At 37.6% G+C, this 25,430-nt stretch overlaps 1 protein-coding gene across 1 annotated transcript; it reads left to right on the top strand.

Moving 5' to 3' along the window:
• Positions 1 to 14,653: 14,653 nt before the first annotated feature.
• On the top strand, positions 14,654 to 24,230 carry slc6a1b (solute carrier family 6 member 1b). The gene is made up of 15 exons (XM_048172472.1): positions 14,654 to 15,027; positions 15,827 to 16,185; positions 16,431 to 16,562; positions 16,709 to 16,809; positions 16,891 to 17,000; positions 17,232 to 17,364; positions 17,560 to 17,694; positions 17,788 to 17,891; positions 18,286 to 18,410; positions 19,384 to 19,496; positions 19,862 to 19,993; positions 20,731 to 20,833; positions 21,359 to 21,459; positions 21,544 to 21,711; positions 22,225 to 24,230. The coding sequence occupies exons 2-15, from the start codon at positions 15,951 to 15,953 to the stop codon at positions 22,330 to 22,332; spliced, it is 1,800 nt and encodes a 599-aa protein (XP_048028429.1). The 5' UTR covers positions 14,654 to 15,027; positions 15,827 to 15,950; the 3' UTR covers positions 22,333 to 24,230.
• The last annotated feature ends 1,200 nt before the right edge of the window (positions 24,231 to 25,430 follow it).

Genomic DNA, 25,430 nt, shown 5'->3' with positions numbered 1-25,430 from the left:
TTTCCTACCGTAAGTATATATATGTAAAAATTATTTTTGTGAGTGGATATGCATTGCTAAGGACTTCATTTGGACAACTTTAAAGGTGTTTTTCTCAATATTTAGTTTTTTTTGCACCGTCAGATTCCAGATTTTCCAAATAGTTGTATCTCAGTAATAAAGTTAGCAAATAGTTGTAATAGCTGTAACAAACCATACATCAATGGAAAGCTTATTCATTCAGCTTTCAGATGATATATAAATCTCAATTTCAAAAACTGACCCTTATGACTGGTTTTGTCACATTTGAAACATGCATTATCATTATGCAAGTCTAATAATGCCGAGTTCACACTGCACGATTTTCAAAGTCGTCAGATCACTGTTCTTTTCACACTATCTGGGGTTTGCATTCAGTCTCTGCTGTGTGCACATTGCACGATGGATCGGCAACGGGGTTACACATTGAGACGCGGGTCTGTAACTCCTCCCCGAACTTCCCGCTGCCCTTGTATCATTGGCTGTGGGTCGTCGCCGATGTCATTTTCAGTCAGAACACATTTCACACGGCAGGATTTTGAATCGCAGACAGTTCCAGATATTGAGCATGCCAAATATCTCACAGGTGTCGGCAACGCATCGTCGATTCTCTCAGATCGCATCTTTGATCATTCACACTGTGTGACTCTCACTCGCATGGATTTGCATCCGATTTGTGGCATTTGTCTATGATTTCACAAAATCTGGTCGGCGAGTGAAAATCGGGCCTAAAATCATGCAGTGTGAACTCGACCTAACTGTATTACAGACAAACTGAAGATGGTTGTCCTGACTTTAGCCATCACAATCTCCTCATGCACGTCTTTGGTTCATTTGGATCGCTCTCCATGGAGTTGATCTGTGAGGCAGGGTCAGCTTGAATCATTACATGGTCAATTAACCAGACCAAGTAGATATAACTGAAAACATCAAACACCTGCCCATGACACTGCACATAACAGAATGACTTGGAAGTGAACAGAATATTAGAGATGAAAACAAGAAAGTCAATTGTGGTGAAGGCTAAAATGTGTTCCTCATTATTTTTATGTACAACTTTCAAATGGCCATAAAGGTATTGTTCACGCAACACATTGTCCTCTTTAAAAAGGCTCTAAAATGGCAATTAAGGAGTGAAAAGGCTCTTATAAGGAGGACAGACCCTTCAACATGATGACATTAGGGACATATAAAGCAAAGGATGCTCTTTTGTGTGAGAATTTATGACTGCAAGAAGAAGCGATATATTGGCTTAGTTTAAATGCATGCCCTACAAGCAATTATTCAAAGCCTACGAAAGGAGTGTATTTTCAGTATACCAGCCTCAGTTTGCACTATAAGCATGCAGTATTGTGCTTAAAGGAAATCTGTCAACTATTAAATATCTCAGTTATCTAAAATGGGAACTTCTTCAAATTGTAAAATTTGTGTTGTTGCAATCCTGTTATTTATCTCTGGTTTCCTAGAGTAAGAGGAAAAACATTTTTGGAAATTCTTGTTATCAGAACAATCTCTAGAAGATGATCTTGCCTTGAATATGCAGAGCAAAACTGACACATTATATCTCAAATATTATAAAATCTACATATGTCATCAATAAAAGTGGTCCCAGCACTGAACCCTGGGGAATTCCCTACTGTTTACAACTCACATGCAATCATTGTTTAATACACAAATTTAACTGTGGAATAACCAACATCAGTCAATCAGACTACATTGAGCATGCTACAAATGTGAATTGTCCTAAAAGATCTTCTTGTGGCACCCACATTTTTTTTTTTACACATAAATGTAAATTACTATTGATTTGACAATGTATTACTAGCTATGTTTCCATCCTCCTATTTTAATGTTAATTTTGGGATATAACATTAAAAAAAAATGTTGGATGGAAATGCCAAGATGTGAATAAATTCTAAAAATGTGCATAAAATCTTTTGTTTGATTGATGCAGATAATTGTTTTATCTGATAAGATCACATGCACATAAACTATGATGGAAACATATTTACTGAATAAATCCCTCAATGTGTAACAAAACACTCAAAAGAGGCTGTGATTGGATAACTGGACTAACCAGCGGACCAATCGCATCGCAGCATCTCAAATGTTGGTTTGGTGGTTTTGAAACGCCTGAGCCAAAGTCTGTCATCAGAATGATTTAATTTTATTCCCTCCAGAAGCGTCTCACGATTATGTTCCCAAACACCAGCATCCGAACGCAAGAGAACATGACGGTGTTTATTGTGTTTCGACTGACGCTCTGAGACGAAACTCATTTATAATGGAGGAAAAAAGAGCCACGGTCTTCCTGGATAGCAACTTCAATTTTTATTACTGATGTTTTGAGCCAGTTTCCCAGAATGTGATGATTTTGTTCTCTTGAACACATGGAAGCAGTGCTTTATTCGCAAATCTTTTATGCAGTATTCCAATTTTGCACACAATTTCAATGATCAGCTTTGGAGGGAAACATAGCTAGTGACAATCTCCTTTTACTCGGTTATTCAAGGGAACCAAGTACCAAGTAAACCTCACAGGTTCTGTATAGGTTAAAGAGAGCCTAAAGACTGTGCTGTTCTCTGGAGTTCTGCCAGAGAGACGCCTCTGGCTGCTTGTCATTGCCTGAGCGCTCAGTCAGTTGCCGGAGCTGATGATAATGCTGATGGTCAATGGGTGGTGTAACTGCAAAAAAAGAAGCTTCCTCACAGAGGCAGTGACCTAAAATGATTGCACAAGGATTATGTGGACACCTCCAAGGGATCTGAGCTCTCGCTCACGCTTCAGAAGTAGCTAAAGGTTTAGACCTACTTTCGCATTGCCAATTCTGTAAAATATGAAAATGTGAAGTTAGCTGTTTCTACCTGATCTGAGTCTCGATAGCTGGAAGAGAAATTGAAGCGAGAAATTTTGTTCTCAGAATAAGCTTAAAGGGTTAGTTCACCCAAAAATGAAAATAATGTCATTACCCGTAAGACCTTCGTTCATCTTCAGAACACAAATTAAGATATTTTTTATGAAATCCGATGGCTCTAATGACATTTCCTCTCTCAAGATCCATTAATGTACTAAAAACATATTTAAATCAGTTCATGTGAGTACAGTGGTTCAATATTAATATTATAAAGCGACAAGAATATTTTTTGTGCGCCAAAAAAAACCTTTTTAACAATTTAACAATAATAGTGATGGCCGATTTCAAAACTCTGCTTCAGTAAGCTTCAGAACGTTATGAATCTTTTGAGTCGAATCAGTGATTCGAATCACGTGTCAAACCGCCAAACTGCTGAAATCATGTGACTTTGGCGCGTCCAATCCATTGATTTGATTCGTAAAACTCAGAAGCTTCCAGAAGCAGTGTTAAAAGTGTAAAAAATATTGTTAAAAGTCGTTATTTTGGTTTTTTTGGTGCACAAAAAATATTCTCATCGCTTTATAATATTAATATTATGCATATGATATTACTCACATGAATTGATTTAAATATGTTTTTAGTACATTAATGGATTTTGAGAGAGAAATGTCATTGCTGGATATGCAGGCCTCACTGAGCCATCGGATTTCATCAAAAATATCTTAATTTGTGTTTCCGAAGATGAACGAAGGTCTAACAGGTGTGGAACGACATGTAATTAATAACCCATTTTTGGGTGAACTAACCCTTTAAATACAATACCAGTGTATTGGCTTTGTAAAGCCAACATAAGCAGTCTCACAGAAATATTTCCAACTTGGCACAAAAGGATAATATTTGACGATCTACAGATCTCTTGTGGTCATTACATTGGTATTACAAAAGAAAATGAATGCATATCTTCGAGACGATTAATTGCAAATAGAAGAAAGACAAAAATGTACATATGTCAATGCACTACTGAAGAAAGAGCAAGTATTTCAAAGGCTTATCTGAATGTGTATTAACCTCTGAGCTCTAATCTAGGCATTTAGTGGGATTCTATAAAACTTAATGAACCTATTTGAGCAGCTGCAGTGGAGTCCATCCACAGGAGGCCACAGATATCACATGCACTGAAGTTGAGTGCTCTGTTTCCTAGCAACCCATTTACAAATATTTCAAATGTAGCGTGTCTGCTCTTCTATGGGTATTGGTAGCAAGTGTTTGTTTGTTTGTTTGTTTTTTGTTTTCTTTTTGTTTTGTTTTTTTCATTATTATATTTGAACACCTTTGGCCATTATAAGACATATTGCTTTGGATTGGAAAAAAAATACAATTAAGTAAGAATATAATATAATATAATGTAATAATTTTTTAAAAACTACCAGGAAAGAGCATAATTTTTCCTGCCTGCTGTGCCTGTTTCCCTCTATCAAGCTGTGAGGGCAGGTGGATGTGGGGCGGATCTGGAAAAGTCATTAACTCCTGATATTCTCCTTGACTGCTGAATTTATTTCTGCCCACCTCCATTACCCTAAATAGAGCAACCAGACAAGACTCACTCAAGGGAAGCTCTGTGTCAACCAATCAAATGTGCACATGCATTCTGGGAAAAACAGCTTGTTATTGTAGCATGGCAGACTGATGTTTGACAAAAAAACATCAAACGTTAATTGAATTATTCAGAAGAACCAAAAGAATTTCCATTGCCTTTGGCCTCACGCAAGGAGGTGATAATTTACAAATCACATACAAAAACAGGAGAAATATACTGATACATAAAGACAGAAACATCCTTGGATTAACTTTCTTCCTCTCCCTTTGCGGATTTGAGATTTGAGAATTAAATGGAAAAGACACTTTATATAATAAATTTACTGCAGGATGCAATGAAATAATGCATGGGTGCTGTAGGGTAATAAAGTCTGAATTAATCAGTTCAGTAAAACTGAACCAAAATCCATAAGAAATGAGACAATGACCAATCCGTTTTATTGAGGATGCTGAGTATGTGACTCTTTTTTTTTTATTATTATTATTATTTTTTTTTTTGTATCATTGTCACTTAATAAGTGACACAAATGGAACACAAATAATGTCACATATCCCGACATTACTATCAATATCATTTATATATCATCTAGATTTATTCACTTACTACATACGTTAATTTAACAAATGATGAATACAACAAGATTTAGCCAAAGGAGGCTTAGAATAGTTCAGAGTCAGACAATAGAGAAAGAGTAGTTTACTATTATATTATTAAGAGAGACTCAGTACATTAACAGGATGAATGCAAGGGTTCATGGAAGAGAAATGTCTATCTATATTGGTAGATCATTCCGGTAGGGAAAAACAGTATAGTGAAAGTAAGGGAAAAGGATTGTCTCTTTATGTTGGTACCAGCAGGCACTTGTTCCTGTCCTGGATGGCTTTATTAAGCAAAGCTGAATGGTCAAGTTGTATAGCACTGATAGAACATCAGGGAAGATGAGAAGTCATCCTTTTTCATCCAGATCTGTGCAGCTACCATGGGACAGTCGAACAGGAACAAGATGTGCAGCTATGGATGATCTTGGCCTGGACAAAGTCCAAATTGAACCCCATTGGACACTTTTGGGAATCTAGAGTTTACTCACTGTTGTGTTTGTAAGTGAATGTGACTACTATTTTGAAGTGTTGTATTCTGATGTAATGTGTGAAAACAGAAGTGAAATAGTAAACAAGATGGATGAAGTTTGCTGTTCCTGTCTTGTGTGATTCATAGAATGTACATTTCCTGAAGAAAATGTGAATGGTGCTTGCAGTGGCAAAACTCGGCACTCTTGATTAGCACGATGCTAACATAATGATTAGCATGTTTGCTAGCATAATGCTAACACCATTAGCATGCTGCTTGCATGTTTTTAGTAAGATGCTAACATGATTAGCATGTTTGCTAGCATTATGCTAACATGGTTAGCATGTTGCTATCATGATACCAACACCGATAGCATGTTGTTAGCATGATTACCATGTTGGTAGCATTTTTTAAATAAGATGCTAACATGATTAGCATGTTGCTATCATGATGCTAACACCATTAGCATGCCGATAGCATGTTGTTAGCATGATTACCATGTTGGTAGCATTTTTTAAATAAGATGCTAACATGATTAGCATGCTACTAGCATGTGGTCCAGTCCAACAGACGAGCTCCTGTAGCTCAAACTGCTCAAGAAGTTAATGCTGGTTCTGACAGAAAGGTGTCAGAATACACAGTGCATCACAGTTTGTTGCATATGGAGCTGCATAGCTGCAGACCAGTCAGGGTGCCCATGCTGACCCCTGTCCACCGCCAAGAGCATCAGAACTGGACCACGGAGCAATGGAAGAAGGTGACCTGGTCTAATGAATCACGTTTTCTTTTACATCACGCTTACCTGGGGAACACATTGCACCAGGATGCACCCCTGACAGCAACATACACTGTGTGCAGAATTATTAGGCAAGTTGATTTTCTGATCATATTTTTTTTCTAAGCACATTTTACCAATTCCAATCCACATCAATCTTAATAACTACTATTAATATTGTTTTTAATCATTTATAAGTGATATATAATTGTTCATGAAGGCTGGAAATGAAAAATGCCTTACATTCAGGTGTGCAGAATTATTAGGCAGGTTTGCTTTTACAGGCAAAATGAGCCAAAAAAGAGATTTAACTCAGACTGAAAAGTCAAAAATTATTAAATACTCATGAGAAGGACGCAATACTAATGCAATACTAGAAATTGCAAAGTTAAAGCATGACCAAGGGAAAGCAAAATGCTCATTGGGTCAGCGGGGTCATACAAAATCAGGTGGAAAAGAAAAGACACATGTTAACTGCAAAAGAGTTAAGAATTAAGGTGAAGAATTAAGTGTGAAACCATCAGGAACCCTTTAGTCTCCACCGCCACCATTTTCCAGAACTGCAACCTACCTGGAGTCTTCAGAAGTGCAAGGTGCCAGGATCTCAGAGACTTAGGTTAGCTAAATAATCCTAAAAAATGACCCGCACTTAATAAGAATCACAAGCTGAAGTGTTGTGAAATACATGAAGACTGGGTTTTTATAGGCTTTATAGACAGACAGCTTGAGAGTGACTCCTGAAGGACCAGCACCACATCCTCTTGTACCACTGTTTGAAGAATTTATCTTCCAGAATCTGGCAGTAAAGTGTGGGAGTTCACTTTTAGTCCCTCTCTAATCCTGAAATATCCGTCTTGCAGAGATGGACTAAAAATGATCTTCCAAAACTTACTACCAGATTCTGGAAGATAAATTCTTCAAACAGTGGTACAAGAGGATGTGGTGCTGGTCCTTCAGGAGTCACTCTCAAGCTGTCTGTTTATAAGGCCTATAAAAACCCAGTCTTCATGTATTTCACAACACTTCAGCTTGTGATTCTTATTAAGTGTGGGTCATTTTTTAGGATTATTTAGCTAACCTAAGTCTCTGAGATCTTGACACCTTGCACTTCTGGAGACTCCAGGTAGGTTGCAGTTCTGGAAAATGGTGGCGGTGGAGACTAAAGGGTTCCTGATGGTTTCACACTTAATTCTTCACCTTAATTCTTAACTCTTTTGCAGTTAACATGTGTCTTTTCTTTTCCACCTGTTTTTGTATGACCCCGCTGACCCAATGAGCATTTTGCTGTCCATTGGTCATGCTTTAACTTTGCAATTTCTAGTATTGCATTAGTATTGCGTCATTCTTGTGAGTATTTAATAATTTTTGACTTTTCAGTCTGAGTTAAATCTCTTTTTTGGCTCATTTTGCCTGTAAAAGCAAACCTGCCTAATAATTCTGCACACCTGAATGTAAGGCATTTTTCATTTCCAGCCTTCATGAACAATTATATATCACTTATAAATGATTAAAAACATTATTAATAGTAGTTATTAAGATTGATGTGGATTGAAATTGGTAAAATGTGCTTGGAAAAAAAATATGATCAGAAAGTCAGTTTGCCTAATAATTCTGCACACAGTGTAGTGTCGGCACAGATCTGGCCCACATCTGATCCACATCTGTAATCCACATGTACCAGATGTGGGCCTGATCTGGGCCACGCTATGTTGCTCTCTGGGACTATGGGAAGAAGGCAAGCTGGCTGAGGCAGTGTGATGCTTTGGGCAATGTTCTGCTGCATGGGAAACCTTGGGTCCTGCCATCCATGTGGATGTTACTTTGACACGTACCACCAACCTAAGCATTGTTGCAGATCATGTACACCCTTTCATGGAAATGGTATTCCCTGGTGGCTGTGGCCTCTTTCAGCAGGATAATTCTCCTGACACAAAGCAAAAATGGCAAAAAAAGTAGGAGTTGACTTGGCCTCCAAATTCCCCAGATCTCAATCCAATCGAGCATCTGTGGGATGTGCTGAACAAACAAGTCCGATCCATGGAGGCTCCACCTCGCAACTTACAGGACTTAAAGGATCTGCTGCTAACATCTTGGTCCAGATCCCACAGCACACCTTCAGGGGTCTAGAGGAGTCCATGCCTCAACGGGTCAGGGCTGTTTTGGGACCAACACAATATTAAGAAGGTGCTCATAATGTTACGCCTGAACTGTGTATAAAACTGTGCACAAGAGAGATCCAGCATGCGAGAGAGCGAGTGAATTTGAAAGAGAGAGTGGTTTAATTTTCATTTTATCTGTGAAAAAGACAGATGAGAGTACTGTGGTTCGCTAGAATCACTCCGCTACTGTGAAAGGAAAAACAGATTTGCGACACTATTCCTCAAAATAAATAAAAACAGTAAAATGCAAACCTGTGAAATAATACAAATGTACTTTATGCATTTAATATCACTTTATGAACCATTGTCTTTGCTAAAATGACTTTAGATAAACGTCACATTTGCATTTTAACTACTGAAGTAAAAGTGTTGAACTTTCTTCTCCTGTGTGCTATTCTCCAGAATAGCATCACATCTGAAAGGTTTTTCTGAGCTGCGCCCAGGTGTACAGGTGTGAATTTGCATTTCCTTCAGCTTGAGGCTTATTCATTTCACTTTTGGTGTAAAAGGGCTTTTACATTTGCCAAATATCTAACTTTATTTATTTATTTTTGTTATTAAAACAAACAAGCAAGCCCAGCCCTGGTGAGAAATGTAATGCTTTACTTTACATAAAAAGTAACTGTTACATTTTTAGGGAGAAACATTATAGTCTAAATAACTTTCCTCAACACAGTTAACCATTAAATGAAGAAATCACACTGCATGCCACTTTTGTAGTGGAGATAACATCCCGAAGTCAAAAGAAAAACATCTTTAAAACAAGTTCACCATTGCATTCATATTCCCATTCCTATTCCTGCATTGTGGGAAGAGGTATCTGTTTGTTTTGTGCCCATTCCCAGTTTTTTCTCTCTCTATTGAACTGGCCCCAGACCACCTTGTTGATCACCCAGCAACAGACACGCCAGTCTGTCCCGAGTCTTTCAGCCAGAGCGGAAACCCAGCGCTGAGCCTCTTCTGCGGGACTCCATGCAGCCTACCTGACTGCCCTACCAATGAACACAGCCCACATTCTGGGGCCCGGGGTGTCACGCATAAAGAGATGTGACATCTCAAGCCTTGTTTTCTCCGCCTGAATGGATGAAAGAAGTAATGTTGTCTGGATCTAGTCCCCTCGCAAACTTCCCAAACATATATTGTGTATGACTGGATGAAAAAAGGACAAATGTAAGATATCAGTGTTCCCCTCAATAGTTAATTCCTGGTGCCTTTTATCAGTTGGCCTAAACTAGTCTTAATTCTGTTGATTACAGACTTCTCTTGCTTGCAAATTCATAAAATCAAGTATTATTTTAGTTTTATTCAAGTCAAAAATTTAACAACCCAACTACAGAAATTTATACCAACAAAACACTTTTTTTCTAAGCTAACTTAAGTAGAAATAGCTCTTTGAGTTATCAGTGTAGAAACACTCATTATTGTGAGTTAAAGGATGGAAACAGAGATGTTGTGGGTAAAAGTGATATTTGCATTTAATGACCCTACAAGTTTCATTAAGCCATCAATATATAAGGAAAATATTTAATATTTTTAAAATATTTGCAATTTGAGGGGAGAGCAAAACATTAAACTTGGTTAAGGTATTTATCTGACTAAATTATTTGACAAAAAAGGCAAACTACAGCTATAGGTTTTATTGTACGACACTGTAAAAAAAAATGTTGGTTGCCTTAAAATTTTGAGTTCATTGAAATTAAACATTGGAGTTAATACAATGAAGGCAATTGGTTTAATCAACAGAAACTCAAAATATTATGTTATCTGAATCAATTATTGAAGTTGATTTGACAAAAGAAATCATGAAAATAATTTGTTTACAGTGTACTATGCCAAAACAAAAATGCATTGAAAAGCAAAAAGCATTATTAGTTATTAATATTTCATTGATTCTCTCTTGTTTTTGCATGTGTTCATAATTTCTTTGTATGACAGCCTGGACAAAAAAATTATGTTTGCACAATTTGTCATGCTTCATTGCGTTATCACAAATTGACTCCAAGCACAACTATGCATACGAAATCCTGAACGCATTTTTAGAAGACGTCAATTTTCCAAGGCTGGACATCACTTTTGGCCACTATATGTTGTGTAAGAACACGGGAACAAGAGCACATTGAAATAATCTGTCTTTTCTCAGATCAAGCACGACACACAGAGATTACATTAAAATTAAATCAATAGAGAATATAAACATAGCTCTAAATAATGTCATAACTTTACATAATTTTCCAAATTGTCCTTCATATCAGAGCTAAACTTCACGTTTGCTACACATTCACCATCTCAGCAATTTTGCAACTGAATCACTCAACCCATGATAGCTCAAGTGTTAAATAAAAGATAACATAATTACAGGGGTATAATTTCAGACCCCAACTGTATACAGTAGAAAGCATGGAGCATTTCCCTAATGTAGTATGAATTGGTCCACAGTGCAGAGAGATAGATATCCAGTCCAGAAGGTGGAAATTACTGCCACCCTTTGCTGTTATGAGATTCATTGCACAGTTGAGTAATCATGTGTGCCACCAACAATCGCCAGACACTCTGATTCTCACTACAGGTCCACAAATGTCTGAGCTCTCTTTCCCCAGAGGGTGAATAAACCAGATGGGTTCTAAATGCAAAATTTCATTTTGTATCATTAGTAGGTTAGTTCACCCCTCATTGGCTCACCATCTGCCATCAGCTCAGGCTTTTCATCCCTCCACTATGCCACTGTTGAGTATGAAACGCAGAAGTTTGATCTTTGATGCCTCTCAAAAGACACCGACGGTTCTCCTAAACAGCACTGCTGCATGGTCATACTGAAGTGGAACGAGATCACGTGGCCATTGCTATGAAGTCATTCTGCTTGAAACAGTTGGTGAACAGTAGCGTTTTTACATTTGTTTAATGTTTTTCATAAATTTGTTTTAATTTCATGAATTAGCATAATTCTGATAAGTACCAAGATAATGTTAATAAGTTGGCCATATATAACCTAATATTAATAATTTTCCAACATTTCTATATTCAAAGAGATATTTTTCAAACTTTAATCTTATAAAATTGTTTATGAAATGGTAATTGCACTGTAAATGGATTTTGATAATTAATTAGTAACAGCCCTACAGTGTATAGTGTTAAAAGGGGTATAAGAAAGGGGTGTAAGAATGCAAGTAAGCTTGGGGAAAGTTACTTTTAAAAGTAATGCATTACAATATTGTATTAATCCCCCAAAAATAACTAATTGTGTTACTTAGTTACTTTTTATGGAAATTAATTTGTTGCAATTCTTATGTGTTATTTTTTCTCACCTGGGCTGGGCTTACTTGTTTGTTTTTAATAACAAAAAAGTTATATTTTTTAGCCAATGTAAAGGCCCTTTTACACCAAAACTGAAATGAATCAGCCTCAGGCTGAAGGAAATGCAAATTCACACTCGTACAGTAGAAGGTACAGCTCTAACAAATCTTTCAGCCATTCTGGATTAAAGAAGAATAGGATGCAGGAGAAGAAAGTTCAACATTTTTACTTCAGCAGTTAAAAAAAACACAAATGTGATGTTTATTTAAAGTAATTTTTGTTTATTAGTTTGGTTGAATCGAAGGTCAGCAGCAAAGACATTGGTTAATAAAGTGAGATTAAATACATAAAGTGCTTTGTGCTATTTAACATATTTAATTATGGCAGGTTTGTGTAATATTCAGAGTTTGCATTTCACTGTTTTTATTCATTTTGAGGAATAATGAAATCTGTTTTTGTAAATGTTTACATTTAGTCTAGAACTACATGTTCACACACAACACATCTGCACTTCACGCTGCCTTCACGTGCTCTCAGAATTATCGTAAATATGAGTTTCTCAGGTAAAAATGGCACATGAGCTCCCTCCCATTTCGATAATCACGACTTCAGAAGTGGGAATTATCAAATTTCCGATAGCACGTGAAGGTAGCATAACTCAAGATTCACAGGAGAGCTGTCAGTCAATACACAGGAAAACAATGTAATTTCAGTTACTTATTTGATAAATTAACTAGATATTATGTTGCAAATTCAAAAGAAATGTGTTACTTTACTAGTTACTTGAAAAAAAGTAATATGATTGCGTATCTTACGTTACTTGTAATGCATTAGGCCCAACACTGACAGCTTGAAACGAAACTTAAAATACGAGACCTTCCCTTGATGCTCTAAAAGCCTGTCGACTGATTTTTATGTGAAGGACTCGGAACGTTTTTGCCGGGAAAATGAAAAGGATGTGACGTTTACACTCGCTCCAGAGATCCTCTCTTGTGACACATGAAACTAATGAATGCTTATACAATGTTCGGGAAAAAGCCGAAAGAGCCATTCTCTACTGTGATGTCAGTGTGTGATGCAAAGAAAAGGATTCATTTAAGCTATAGTCTCAAATACACTTTATAATCAAAGTATCATAACAGTGTAATTTCAACGACCTCATCTGTCGGAATGAAATGCCCGTGAATCGCAAAGCTGGTTCAAACACATCATTGATTGGTTCCACATCCACATCATTGAATCATGTTCAGTTATTACTGCTGCAGTTCACTTAACGGCCACCGGTGTCGCTAATAACAAGGGTTTCTGAATTCTACATATAGCCGCTTTAATTAGTGTAATTAAAAGATTTTCAACAGTACATAACTTAGTTTTTAATAAATAATTATGAGAAAGATATCCTCTTTTTCCACTTGAGCATGTGTCTCCCAAAATCCCTGATAGTTATCATCCTTGGGCCTTTACACCTTTCTGAATCAGAATCAACCTGTAGTTTGATTCCTAGAGTCTCAATGCTTACAGATCCACAAGATTAAACATTCTAGCGAAATATACCGTATAAATCTGCCAAATGCATAAATGTAAAATGTAAATGTTATAGTTGTCTCTGCCAATCTAGCTGGGATAGCAGAGAGTGTAACACACTATGTGTTCATGTTCATTTTCTGCAGACTGAAAAGCTCCAGTCCAATATTCCTCACTACACCCTTCTGTTTTGAATACCAACACTATGAAGCATCAAGGATGTTAGACGTGATCGACAGAACTGTCGGAGATGTGACCTGCTTTACCTGTTTTCATTGATTCTCATCTTCTCTGAAGACTTCTTGATCTGTGAATGCTTTAACAGCTAATTACAGACTGCTAAATTACGGTTGTATAGGAGTTAACTTCTGTGCAGAGTGTTTCTTTAGGTTTCCCCGCAAGGGTGTTTTATTTCGGGAGACAGTCAGCTAAGAAGATTATAAGACCAGTTTTCAATTTATCTCCCACCCCCAGACTCTCCTTATTGACTGACTTCCTTATCACGCTTTACCAGAATCCAGAGAATGACTGGCATCGTCATCCCAATCTGACACTTTGGAAACTGCTGTTTTTCGGAGAGTATAAATTAGTTCAGGCCTTTTTCAACCCAAAACGTGTTTGCTGTTGTGCATTGTTTTAGCTTCGCTCTATCCAGTTTTGAACTATGAAAATATGCAATTAGAAGTGATTTCAGGTCAGGGATGATGTGTTTGCTCACACTTTACATTGACATTTATGCTTATTAAGTAAGTACAGAGAAATTCACATGCTTACTTATTATTGCTATTGTACTTCATTAAAATCCCATATATGTAACATGGATACTGTAAGTGTTACTGTCTGCTGATACCAATATCTATGCAGTACCTCATAATTAAATGAAAGCAAATCTGCTTTTCTTTTTTTTTTTTTTTTTCTAACTTTGCTGAGATTTATTGTACACCATATTATCTCAAAAAATCAGAACAGAAAATGTGTGAAGTTTATTATCTATTGATAAAGCTGTTTTGGAGCTGACAGAACTACATGCGTCACTGATATTCATCCATGCTGAGCCTGGCTGTAATTATTTGTGACAACTACAAAATGTAGTGAAAGTTGTTCTAATCTATTTGTTTAATTTGTAACATTTCTTCTTGTATTTCGGATTTTTTTTTTTTTTTTTTTTTTTCTGCACCAAATGCATGCATGCTTATAGCAACACATATGCATAAAACTATTATTGCACAAAGTAATCACTGTGAGTGGGCAGAGTGTCCGTCAATTGATAAAACACACGATCTCTCTCACACAGAGAGCAATGCAAGCTGGTTTAAAAAAAAAAAAAAAGAAAAAAGAAGGGGAAAAAAAACATATACAAAGCATATAAAAAGCGTTGCGAAGAGAAGGTGCCAGTGTCTGGGCTTTCAGTGGTGGAGATGTTGTGTTCGGGGAGGGTCGACTTTGAGCTGACATTGAGAGTGACGGTCTGTGCTTCATGTAACATCTCTGGACGCTCATGGTAGACGGAGCTGCTCCTGTCTCTGGCTCTTTCCCCCTGTCCTTCAGCACCACAGAATTGGACAGCACCAGACAACCAGACCCTCATTCACCTTTCCCCTCAGGATAGCCGTTTGCCTCACTTGACTTTATGGAAACATTTCGCACTGTTTTGGACAAGTAAAATTCCAAGAGTTCGAATTGGAGAGGAACCAACGGATACGCACCGCCGCAACCAAACTGGCAGGAAAACTGTTCCAGTGTAAGTAAATCATATTTGACTGCTATAAAACTCAGCTAGAGGCATTTAAATGCCTTTGTGTTCATAGTTTGGGGGAAATCTGCTTGCATAAGTTATTTGAAAGTTAGCTAAAACGAACTGTTTTAACACACATCTGAAATGTCTTTTATTCTTGTAAAACGCGATGTTTGTGCGCGCGTATCAGACGCGATTGTGCATGGTCGAATCTTTTTTTTTAATCAGTATTTTAGTCTCACATTCATTTGTCCTGATAAAAAGCTGCAAGTTGACAGTTTTGCGCGACTTTTTGAGCGCGCATTTCAGCGCGAGCTCACCGACGGTCTGTGCGCGCACTTCTGGGCTTTTGCAAACGCTCCGCGCGCTTGGAGCTTCCTTGATTTTAGCCGGATATATAACTATAATTTAACGAGATTATTCGAACTGTTTGACATAAACAAGGTGTGATCTGTTATTTGGATTTGGGAGAAAATGATTTAAAATCCGTTTGAATAATTTTAATTCAGTAAACGATGCAAATAATTTGCTCTCGAGAAACTGTTTTGGACACGTTAAAGTTTTATACAAAAGAAATGTCTTTTAGTTATTTAAAAATAAAGAAATATATACATACGCCGTTTTGTCTGAGCTGTGCGCGCGCTAAACTGTGCATCAATTTGTATTTTATTCAGTTGGTGTGTGCATATTGTTTTATGCAATATTTTTATTTTAATATTATTGTATTCATAAATTGACCTCGAATGCATGTGACGAACACAATAATGTGTATATCTAAACGACACTTTCTCTCAATCGTTTCCAGGTCAGTGTCAAGCTTCATTGGCGTTTTTTGACTCTAATCGTTGGTTAATCGAACCGCGAAGCTGCTGTCTACGTGGACCGGTGCTGAACTTTTCCGTCCGACCGCCAGGACCAAACCCAGAGACATGGCCACGAACGGCACGAAAGCCTCCGATGGACACGTTTTAACAGAGGTGAACGAAGCGCCCACCACCAATGACAAACCAAAAACTCTGGTGGTTAAAGTTCAGAAGAAAAAGGACATTCCTGACAGAGAAACATGGCAGGGAAAATTTGACTTTCTTCTGTCTTGTGTTGGCTATGCCATTGGACTTGGCAATGTCTGGAGATTTCCTTATCTATGCGGAAAAAACGGAGGAGGTAAAAAAAAAAAAAAAAATCCTGGTTGTTTTTACCATGTATTTCCCCCCTCGAAACAAAAGGAGTAAAAAAAAAAAAAAAAAATCTCATTTCGTAATGAACGAACGAAAATAACATGTGCGCGTTTTGTCCAGGAAACGCGCAAAGCGCGCAATCATTGGAAGCGCAAAGATCCTAAACAGTGGATTTTATAAACGGATACATATTTGAATATGTCTCATTATATTACTCTTCTGTCTGTATAGGGGCGTTCTTGATTCCCTACTTTTTGACCCTCATATTTGCTGGGGTCCCGTTGTTTCTTCTGGAAACGTCCCTCGGTCAGTACACGTCCATCGGTGGTCTTGGAGTGTGGAAACTGGCCCCTATGTTCAAAGGTAACCAACATGGACCACAAATAACACTCAGAATAACTACTGTGTAAATGATGGTGTCACTCCCGTGATAGGTACACATTTCAGTCGCCCTTGCCAAAAATGATCTGAAACACGGAGTTGTTATTATAGCGCACATGTTTCCGTAGGTGTTGGCCTGGCAGCAGCAGTCCTGTCCTTCTGGCTTAACATTTACTACATAGTCATAATTGCTTGGGCAATTTACTATCTGTATAACTCATTCACCACAGTAAGTACACGCTTTCCACTTCAGGAATCAGAAAAACGAGCCAAAATACCATGACTGTGACTAACGAACGTCCTGTTTCAGGAGCTCCCCTGGAAAACTTGTGAAAACCCTTGGAACACAGACAGATGTTTCTCAAACTACAGCCAGGCAAACACCGCCAACTTGACGAGCGCCGTCGTGGAGTTCTGGGAGTAAGGGCAGATTTCTGGGAATTTCGTATTCTAGCAACACGCAAACACTTTCCTTTTGTCCTCGGCTGTGTAAAAGAGCCTCTGTTGTTCCTCAAAAATGCGGCTATTGTGCTATTTTTGGCAAACAACCCTAGTTGAATGTTTTGCATCTGCAATTAGTCGAGCTCTGTTTGTGGGTTACGTGGGCTGACAGATATGAATTCCCTAATAATGTTTCTTATTCTCCCTCAGACGGAACATGCATCAGCTGACCGATGGTCTGGAGCAGCCGGGAGAGATAAGACTGCCACTAGCAATAACACTGGCCATCGCCTGGGTCCTGGTCTATTTCTGTATCTGGAAGGGCGTAGGCTGGACCGGAAAGGTAAGAACGCCCTTGCACAGCACAACACACGTGACATTGAGACAAAGTCAAAATTAGGCCTTTGGGATCACGATCTCGATCTGCGAATAATTTCATGCTTTACGGAGCCCTCGAATTTCTCTTTCTTTAGGCGCGCTATCGTACGACATCGAAGCAGACGTGCTTTCTTCTTAAGGCTGTTAATGTGTCTTTCAGGTGGTATATTTCTCAGCGACATACCCGTATTTCATGCTATTTATCCTGTTCATCCGTGGAGTGACGCTGCCTGGAGCGAAAGAGGGCATTTTGTTCTATATCACGCCTGAGTTCAGCAAGCTGAAAGAATCGGAGGTAGAGCGCTTTGTAATTATCATACGGTAATAGACGTGTGCTCACAGGCGTATAATTTGGTGAATTTTTGCCATGTCTCGTCTTCTGTCTTAGGTGTGGCTGGATGCAGCCACTCAGATCTTCTTCTCGTACGGTCTGGGCCTGGGCTCTCTGATCGCCCTCGGGAGCTACAACCCTTTCAACAACAATGTTTACAAGTATGCAGCAATTGTAAGACTTATTAAGGGGCATTCAAATGGTAACTCTAATTTGATCTGTACAGACACAAGCTTGACTAATCATCTCTTTTGTGTGTTTTGTATTTCAAAACAGCCAAGCATTTCTGAAACAGTTTTTGCCCATACAAAATCAGCATGATAGATAATACTCTCTTAAAAATAAAGGGGGGTTTCGCAGTAGAAGAACCATTTTCGGTTCCCCAAAGAACCTGTCAGTGAACAGTTCTTACAATAACCTTCTTTTTTTTTTTTTTCTTGAATATTTAAAAATCTTTTGTGCAATGGGTTGTTCATCAAATCCAATAAAGAATCTTTATTTTTGAAAATGTAGGATAAATAACTAAACAATTCCATGCTTTCTTCTGCTTCCCAGAGATTCTATCATCGTCTGCTGCATTAATTCCTTCACCAGTATGTTCGCTGGATTCGTCATTTTCTCTATCGTAGGTTTCATGGCTCACATCACAAAGCGGTCCATAGCAGACGTGGCTGCATCAGGTAATTATGATGGATTTCAGGTTTGTTTGTTTTTTATCACTGGATAAAGACCTACTACTATAAGTTACACAGTGTTTTGCCATCTGGTGTCCATTATTAGTCAATAAGCAGGCATGCATTTCATAAAAAATGAGTCTATAGCACTTTCCATGAATACTGTACATGACTTTTTTGCATTAAAGTCACAAATACTATTATAAATTAACCAAGCACAGTAACTAGTAACTATTTTTGAACACATCAAATGTCATGCCATCCACCCCAACCCCCAAAATCATGATTATGGCCTGACACAACCGATCACGACTGCATCTAAAATCTTGTCATATAATCTGCTGAAGTGTTCAGTTCAATGCATTAAATTGTGTTTTTAATTATTTAATTATTGTTCAGCTCTGTCCCACATTTTGTGCATCACCCTCATAATATAATATAATATAATATAAAAATATTTTAAAATTGACATAGAAGTATCATCATTTGGACTTAATTTCTGCAGCATGCAAGCAAACAAACTCAATTTGGCATTTGTCAAGATCAGCCATCAAATCTGCTACCAAAGAAAAGAAAATCAATATTTTTCTTTAAATTACTTGTATATATCTTGATCATATTTTTTTATTATTATTTATTAAAAAAAATAGTTTATTTAATAAAACAATAATCAGAAAAATCTAAACATACCAAACATTAGACAAATCAGTGTTTTTGGTAACAGAGTTGCAAATATTACAAACCTCAGATAAAATGCATATTAAATAAAAAAGCTATTTTCAATATTTAGTTTGAGGTTTATAATTACAATCCATGTTTTCTAGCAGTTAAACACCTCATTTTAATGAACATTTGAACAAAATGACAAAATTAAAGACATTACAGATTTATTTTTCAGAATATTCCATGACATTATTTCTGTAAGTCTATGCAATCATACGCATCCTAGAAAACTAATTGCGCGTGTTCTGCTCTCCAGGGCCGGGGCTGGCGTTCTTGGCCTATCCAGAGGCAGTCACACAGTTACCCATCTCACCGCTCTGGGCAATTCTGTTTTTCTCCATGTTGCTCATGCTTGGCATTGACAGTCAGGTAAAAAAAACATGCTTCAAACATGCATATTACTGCACATGTGTATTCAGGCATGCATATATGGCCTAGTCGTTCTACATCTCCTTGAAGTAGCCTTTCATTTCCATTCATTTTTAAATAAAAACAAAGCTAGGGGAGGGGAGGGACTCCAATTATTTTATCTCTCAAAAAATTAGATATTGTAAATATACCATTTTGTGCATGTTAAATTTTCTGACCCTTAAAATCAAAGCTGTTGTGCGAAGCATGATATTCCGAATTCAGCCAGTATTTCTGACTTGAATAATGAAGCACATTTTTAGGTAACCTGTCAAAACAATTACAGTTTTAATCTTTTAAAACAAATGCTCTTCTCTTGTGTGTAGTTCTGTACGGTGGAGGGCTTCATCACTGCTCTCGTCGACGAGTTTCCCCGCTTGCTACGAGGAAGACGAGAGATCTTCATCGCTGTTGTCTGCCTGGTGTCCTATCTGATCGGCCTGTCCAACATCACACAGGTAAATGCACCAATCTCATCTTTCTGCGGATTTCACATCAGCTGGAGGCTGATGGCGATTCTATTCTAAACCGTGTAATGGGATATATGGTAAAAATACATAGAGAGTAAGAGCTCTTGAATTTGCATTAATAGGATCACCTCCGAGGACAGAAGCATTTGAGTGTTTTTGCTGGGATATGTGATGAGTCTGGAGTGTTCAACCACTATATAACCTCAAACTGTTATATAAAAGCTAGTGAAGGAAAAAAAAAAAAATGTAATAGATAATAAATAAAAATGGAAAGTTGTGTATAGTCACTGATTTACATGTATTTAAATGAAACTTTAGGGCGTTTAGAGATTAGTTTATGTACAGGAAAATAATGCAATAAGACTTTTTGGGTTTGTCTTTTAAAATCAGCATAAAAAGTCATTTGTGTATACGATTCGTCAATGAACCAATTGGATTTTTTCTTCCTAAACAGGCAGCTTAATTTAGAAATACTTCACATTACAGAAGTAAAATGAGAATTTCATGCTGACCTCAATAAAAGTGCATGCGCTAATACAGCAAATCACTAAGATGCTCCATTGGATGTGCAATTATGCATAATCCTCACCCAAATACTGCATACATTTCAGGCCAGTCATGTGCTTGTTCTGCTCATGCTCATGCATCCACAGCCTTTGAACCCCCTAAACACTGCTAACTAGATGATCTGATCCATCTGATCTGGTTCTTTCTTCTCTCGACAGGGTGGCCTCTATGTGTTCAAACTGTTTGACTACTATTCTGCCAGTGGAATGTGTTTGCTGTTCCTGGTATTCTTTGAATGCGTCTCCATATCTTGGTTCTATGGTAAATACGCAATAACTTTGTGCAATAAATCAATGCATTTCCATTTTCCAGGTTGCAGTGTGACATTTAACATACATTTTAAACCAAATATTTTTGAAAAAATTGCATGCTGTGTTGATGACGTCATTAAGCGGACACGTCTGAAATGCATTATTCTGTTTATCACACCACAGTGAATCACTGAAATCAAGTAGGTGAAAAAGGTTACAGGTTTCGTAATTATTAATTCATCTGCTTTTTATTCTTCACATCCAGACAGACATAACACACAACGCATGCTAATTATTATCACAGATCTTTATAATTCATGCTAATCTGGGTGCCAGACTCATTTCCACAGTCAGTTGATTTGAATGAATATGAACCTGTAGGATCTTAATTGTTGTGCATGGCAGGCTTGATTATGCAAACTACTGCACGATTCTCTATTTGCATTTATGAAGCGAGCAGACCTCCAATAATCCTCCGCGAACCGCTCACGCATTGTTAGCGTATAACTCGCCTCTCAATTCTTATTTTGTGCAGGTGTCAATAAATTCTACGGCAATATTGAGGAGATGATCGGCTACCAGCCCTGCATCTGGTGGAAGCTGTGCTGGGTCGTGTTCACCCCTTTGATCGTGGCGGTAGGTGGTTTTACCGCGTCTTTGCGCTCTGGAAGCATTTCCGAGATGCGAATACAGACTGACTGTTTGTTCCTTCTGTCATAGGGTGTATTCATCTTCAGCGCCGTTCAGATGGTCCCGCTTACAATGAACAATTACGTGTTCCCAAAGTGGGGGCAAGGTGTAGGCTGGTGCATGGCCCTGTCATCCATGGTTCTTATCCCGGGATACATGGGCTACATGTTCCTCACCCTGAAGGGCTCATATAAAGAGGTATCGCTACCGTTTTTATGCCTGCGAAAGTCCTCACAGCCACAGGTGCAAGTGTCAGGGAACATGAAAGTATCTCCACTGACGACAGTGGAGTAATTGATTCAGATTGCGTGCATTATTAATGCAGATGTTCCAGCATGGGGCGAAGCATGCACTGTTTTTATTTCGTGGCTATTGGATTCATTCTAATTGCATCAATTAGTCTTCACTTCTTGCCGTTCGAGCATGCAATCACGGCTTGGACTGATTGTAGAAATTAGGAGATTTTGCTGAAGAGGAGATTTTTGCGCTGCACGAAGCGTGCCTCGGGTTTCTAAGACTAGTAATTAGGAAAAAAGCGCACCAATCTCAATTCGGTAATAATTCTGACACACTTGAATCATAGGTTCCCACCAGGGAAGCAAAAGTTGGGATTCAGTTGAGATTTCTGCTTGCATTTGTACCACCTTTGCTCGGTGCTAATAGTTTGTCTTTCCTGGAATGGCAGCTGACGATTTTCCTTCCCTTTTGCAGCGCCTTCGGATAATGATTCAGCCCACATCGGTGGTTCGGACTCAAGAGAACGGGCCCGAACAGCAACCCGAAAACCCCACCCCAGCCAACGACGAGGCCTACATCTAACCGCCGTCCTCCTTCTTCACCCGTACTATCAAAGGTCAACGTTCAGAGAGAGAATTAAAGAGTCGATCACAACCAAGGACTTCCATGTCTAAAGTATATTCACCTACCTCCGAGGGAAAACCAACCTGATTACAGTTTGACTTCTTTTGGTACATATATATATATATATATACGTATGGTCAAAAAAACAATCTATTCAGCAATGTTCTAGGGTTAATCTGTATTTCATATGCAAGATGTTAGTCTTTCTAAAAAACAAAGGGTCACAGCGTAAGCACAGGACATAATTTGGCAAGATTTGGCGTCCCAGTGTAATTCCAACACCACAGTGTTAATTTGATATATTACATGTAATTAATGTATTAAAATATAAAAATACAGTTGTAGGTTAGAATTGAATTGTATCTGATTGTATCTGAAAATAAATATATATAAACTATATCTATATAGCTATATAAAAGCAGAGAGTGAGAATATGGGAGCGTGCAACGGGCCGAGACTGAACCTTGACGTCAAGGTTACGTAGCCAGACTACACTTTTCAAGACTGTACAGTTTCAAACAGCCCTCTTCTCCCGTTTAGCCCTCGGGCGAAATCCTGACAAGCACAAGACCAGTATGGATTTGGGTTTACAAACGCCCCGGGCAGTCATGCATTACCAGCCGCAGGGGCAAATTGACGTCAAAAAAAGACTGTTACTATTTTTTTTCCTTTTTTTTCTAAGACAAAAAAATAACTTTGTATGTGTTTTTTAGAATCATTTTAGTACATGTTTTCTATGTAAGAGTAAGAAGGACCAAATTCATGTTTATGCTACTGACAGATCTGAAAAACTGTTCTACGTCGCACCGTATCACTGCACAGGGTCCGAAAAATCGTTTTTTGGGGCAGACGTACCCCGCGAAACCACTGTTAATCCTGCTCACCACATTTGCGTGCCACTCCTCAGGAAAAATGGCGAAAGTGACCAAAATTTGCTCTCCTGGATCGAAAACGATTATAGCTGTGAGCAGCCTTCAGCAAATAATCAGTCCTGAGCAGAAGCTATAGTCTGTTGCCATGGTTTCTAGGGTCATTTTTTTCAGACATCGTTGACAAACCAGCACTATGTGTCAAAAACGGACAGAGCCGCCGTTCGAATGAGAAAATGTAAAGGAAAATTCTGTTCTTTTTAAATCTGCAGACTAGTTGGGCAATAAATCATTTACATGGAATAATATAAGTGTGTGTGTGTGTGTGTGTGTGTGTGTGCTATTTCCACTGTTTTATTTTGAAATGCCACTGGTGAAAAGCACAAAGCTTTAAGTTCACAAGCCACAAAGGTATCGAAAACGAACACTGTTAGTTTGCTTCTACGGCAGCTACATGTGACAGAGATCTGGATTAATTAGTCGATTTATTCTCTGCAAGACGTCTGATGAAAATGTGCAATCAATAAGAGTTTTTTTTTTTTTTTTTCGTGAAATTGTATAAATTTACCATTCATCAGATTTCTCTCTGAAACAATGTTGTAAAACTGTACCGTGTAAAAGTACCTGTGAATGTCCGTTTTGAGGTTTTTGTCTTGTTGAAGAACCTTATATTATTTGCTGTTTACTGCAATAATGCATCGATCTCAGAAACTAAAGCACATATCTTTATGAAATGTAAAAAAGAATAGTAATAACAAATGAATAACAATGATGGAAGATTATAAGAGAATAGATAATATGTCTAGTTGAACAAAATATTGTTTTGTATATTTCTAACTGTTTGGGCCTAATGTAAAATATTCTATGTAAAGAAAATATACATATATATATATATATAATAAATGTCTTTAGATGGTGTTATATAAAAGCATGATTGCCATATGTTATCTGATTTAAAAAAAAAAAATAAAGTATTATAGATTATAATGTGTGCTTTATGTCTTGTCTTTTTTAGATTTTTTAATTTAATTTTTACTAAGTAAATAAGTTTTAATCCTTGTTATGACATTGCTAAATAATTTAATAAAATGAGCAGAAGAGACTTTGATCAGTAAAAAAAAACCCTATTCTGATATAAAGATGATTAAGAGGGAAAAAATATCATCATAAATAAGCAATTTCTATTTTTTAAGTGGTCTAGCATTGCTCACAATTCACAGTTTGAACAATTATGTTTATGGGAGACAGGGAGGTTGAATATAATGGTTTCCTCTGACCTGTTCATGGATTAATAGATGCCCTGATGGATTCTGTCCAGAGAGGATAATTCATCTCTCTCAGCGATTAACCACTTAATAGTCCCAATGGAGCTCCGTTATTAAACTAGCGCTGACTGTCAAATGGAACGAGTAAACAAATGATTTATTTACCAGACTCTGATGATAAAATTAAATTATTAAATACATGCTCACAGTCATAAATTATGTAAAATATTCCATATCAATCTTTCAATTCAGAACGCAATCACAAATGTAATTTTATTGGAAGTCTGTTTCTCAATTATTTGATATGTAACTGATATCCATATGATGCAGCCATTGTAGATTTCCATATTCTGACATTCCCTGTGGCCCGCATACACCACCGCTGTGATATAATAGCTTGTGCTTGTGGATCCAATTGGCATGTTAAATCTAGTCTGGGTGGGGGGTTGATCAGGGACGAGACATTTGGAGGAGGCTTCATGTCAGAGTCTCTCCCTGGAGTCTTCAGTGCTGAACCAATGACAGATGTGCTGGAGGTAATTTACTTCAGGCAGTGCATAAAGTATAATTGTAAATCTGTTTCAGTAAAGCATTACTTCAGAGCCAAGCCTAGAAGCCAAAAATCAACTGGCACTTGAAAAAAATTAATTAATATTATTATAATTATTTGTTCTGCCCTTAACCAAAATGTTAAGCCATAATGTAGGTGTCATTTGACATTTGTTTTATACTAACATTTAGCCTTCGTAAAATCTAAATTTGAAGCTGCAATACTGATAGTAGCCATTGCTGACAGTCCTAAATGTTGTTTAGATAATAAATTGTGTCCGTCCAAACACACACACACACACACACACACACACACACACACACACACACACACAGGTTTATGCTCTTATCAGTGTTTTGCACATGGTAGGCC

The sequence above is a fragment of the Megalobrama amblycephala genome, linkage group LG21 (assembly GCF_018812025.1).
Source record: "Megalobrama amblycephala isolate DHTTF-2021 linkage group LG21, ASM1881202v1, whole genome shotgun sequence".
Lineage (NCBI taxonomy): Eukaryota > Metazoa > Chordata > Actinopteri > Cypriniformes > Xenocyprididae > Megalobrama > Megalobrama amblycephala.
Note: the sequence above shows the minus strand (reverse complement) of the source record. Positions and strands in the feature narration are given on the sequence as shown.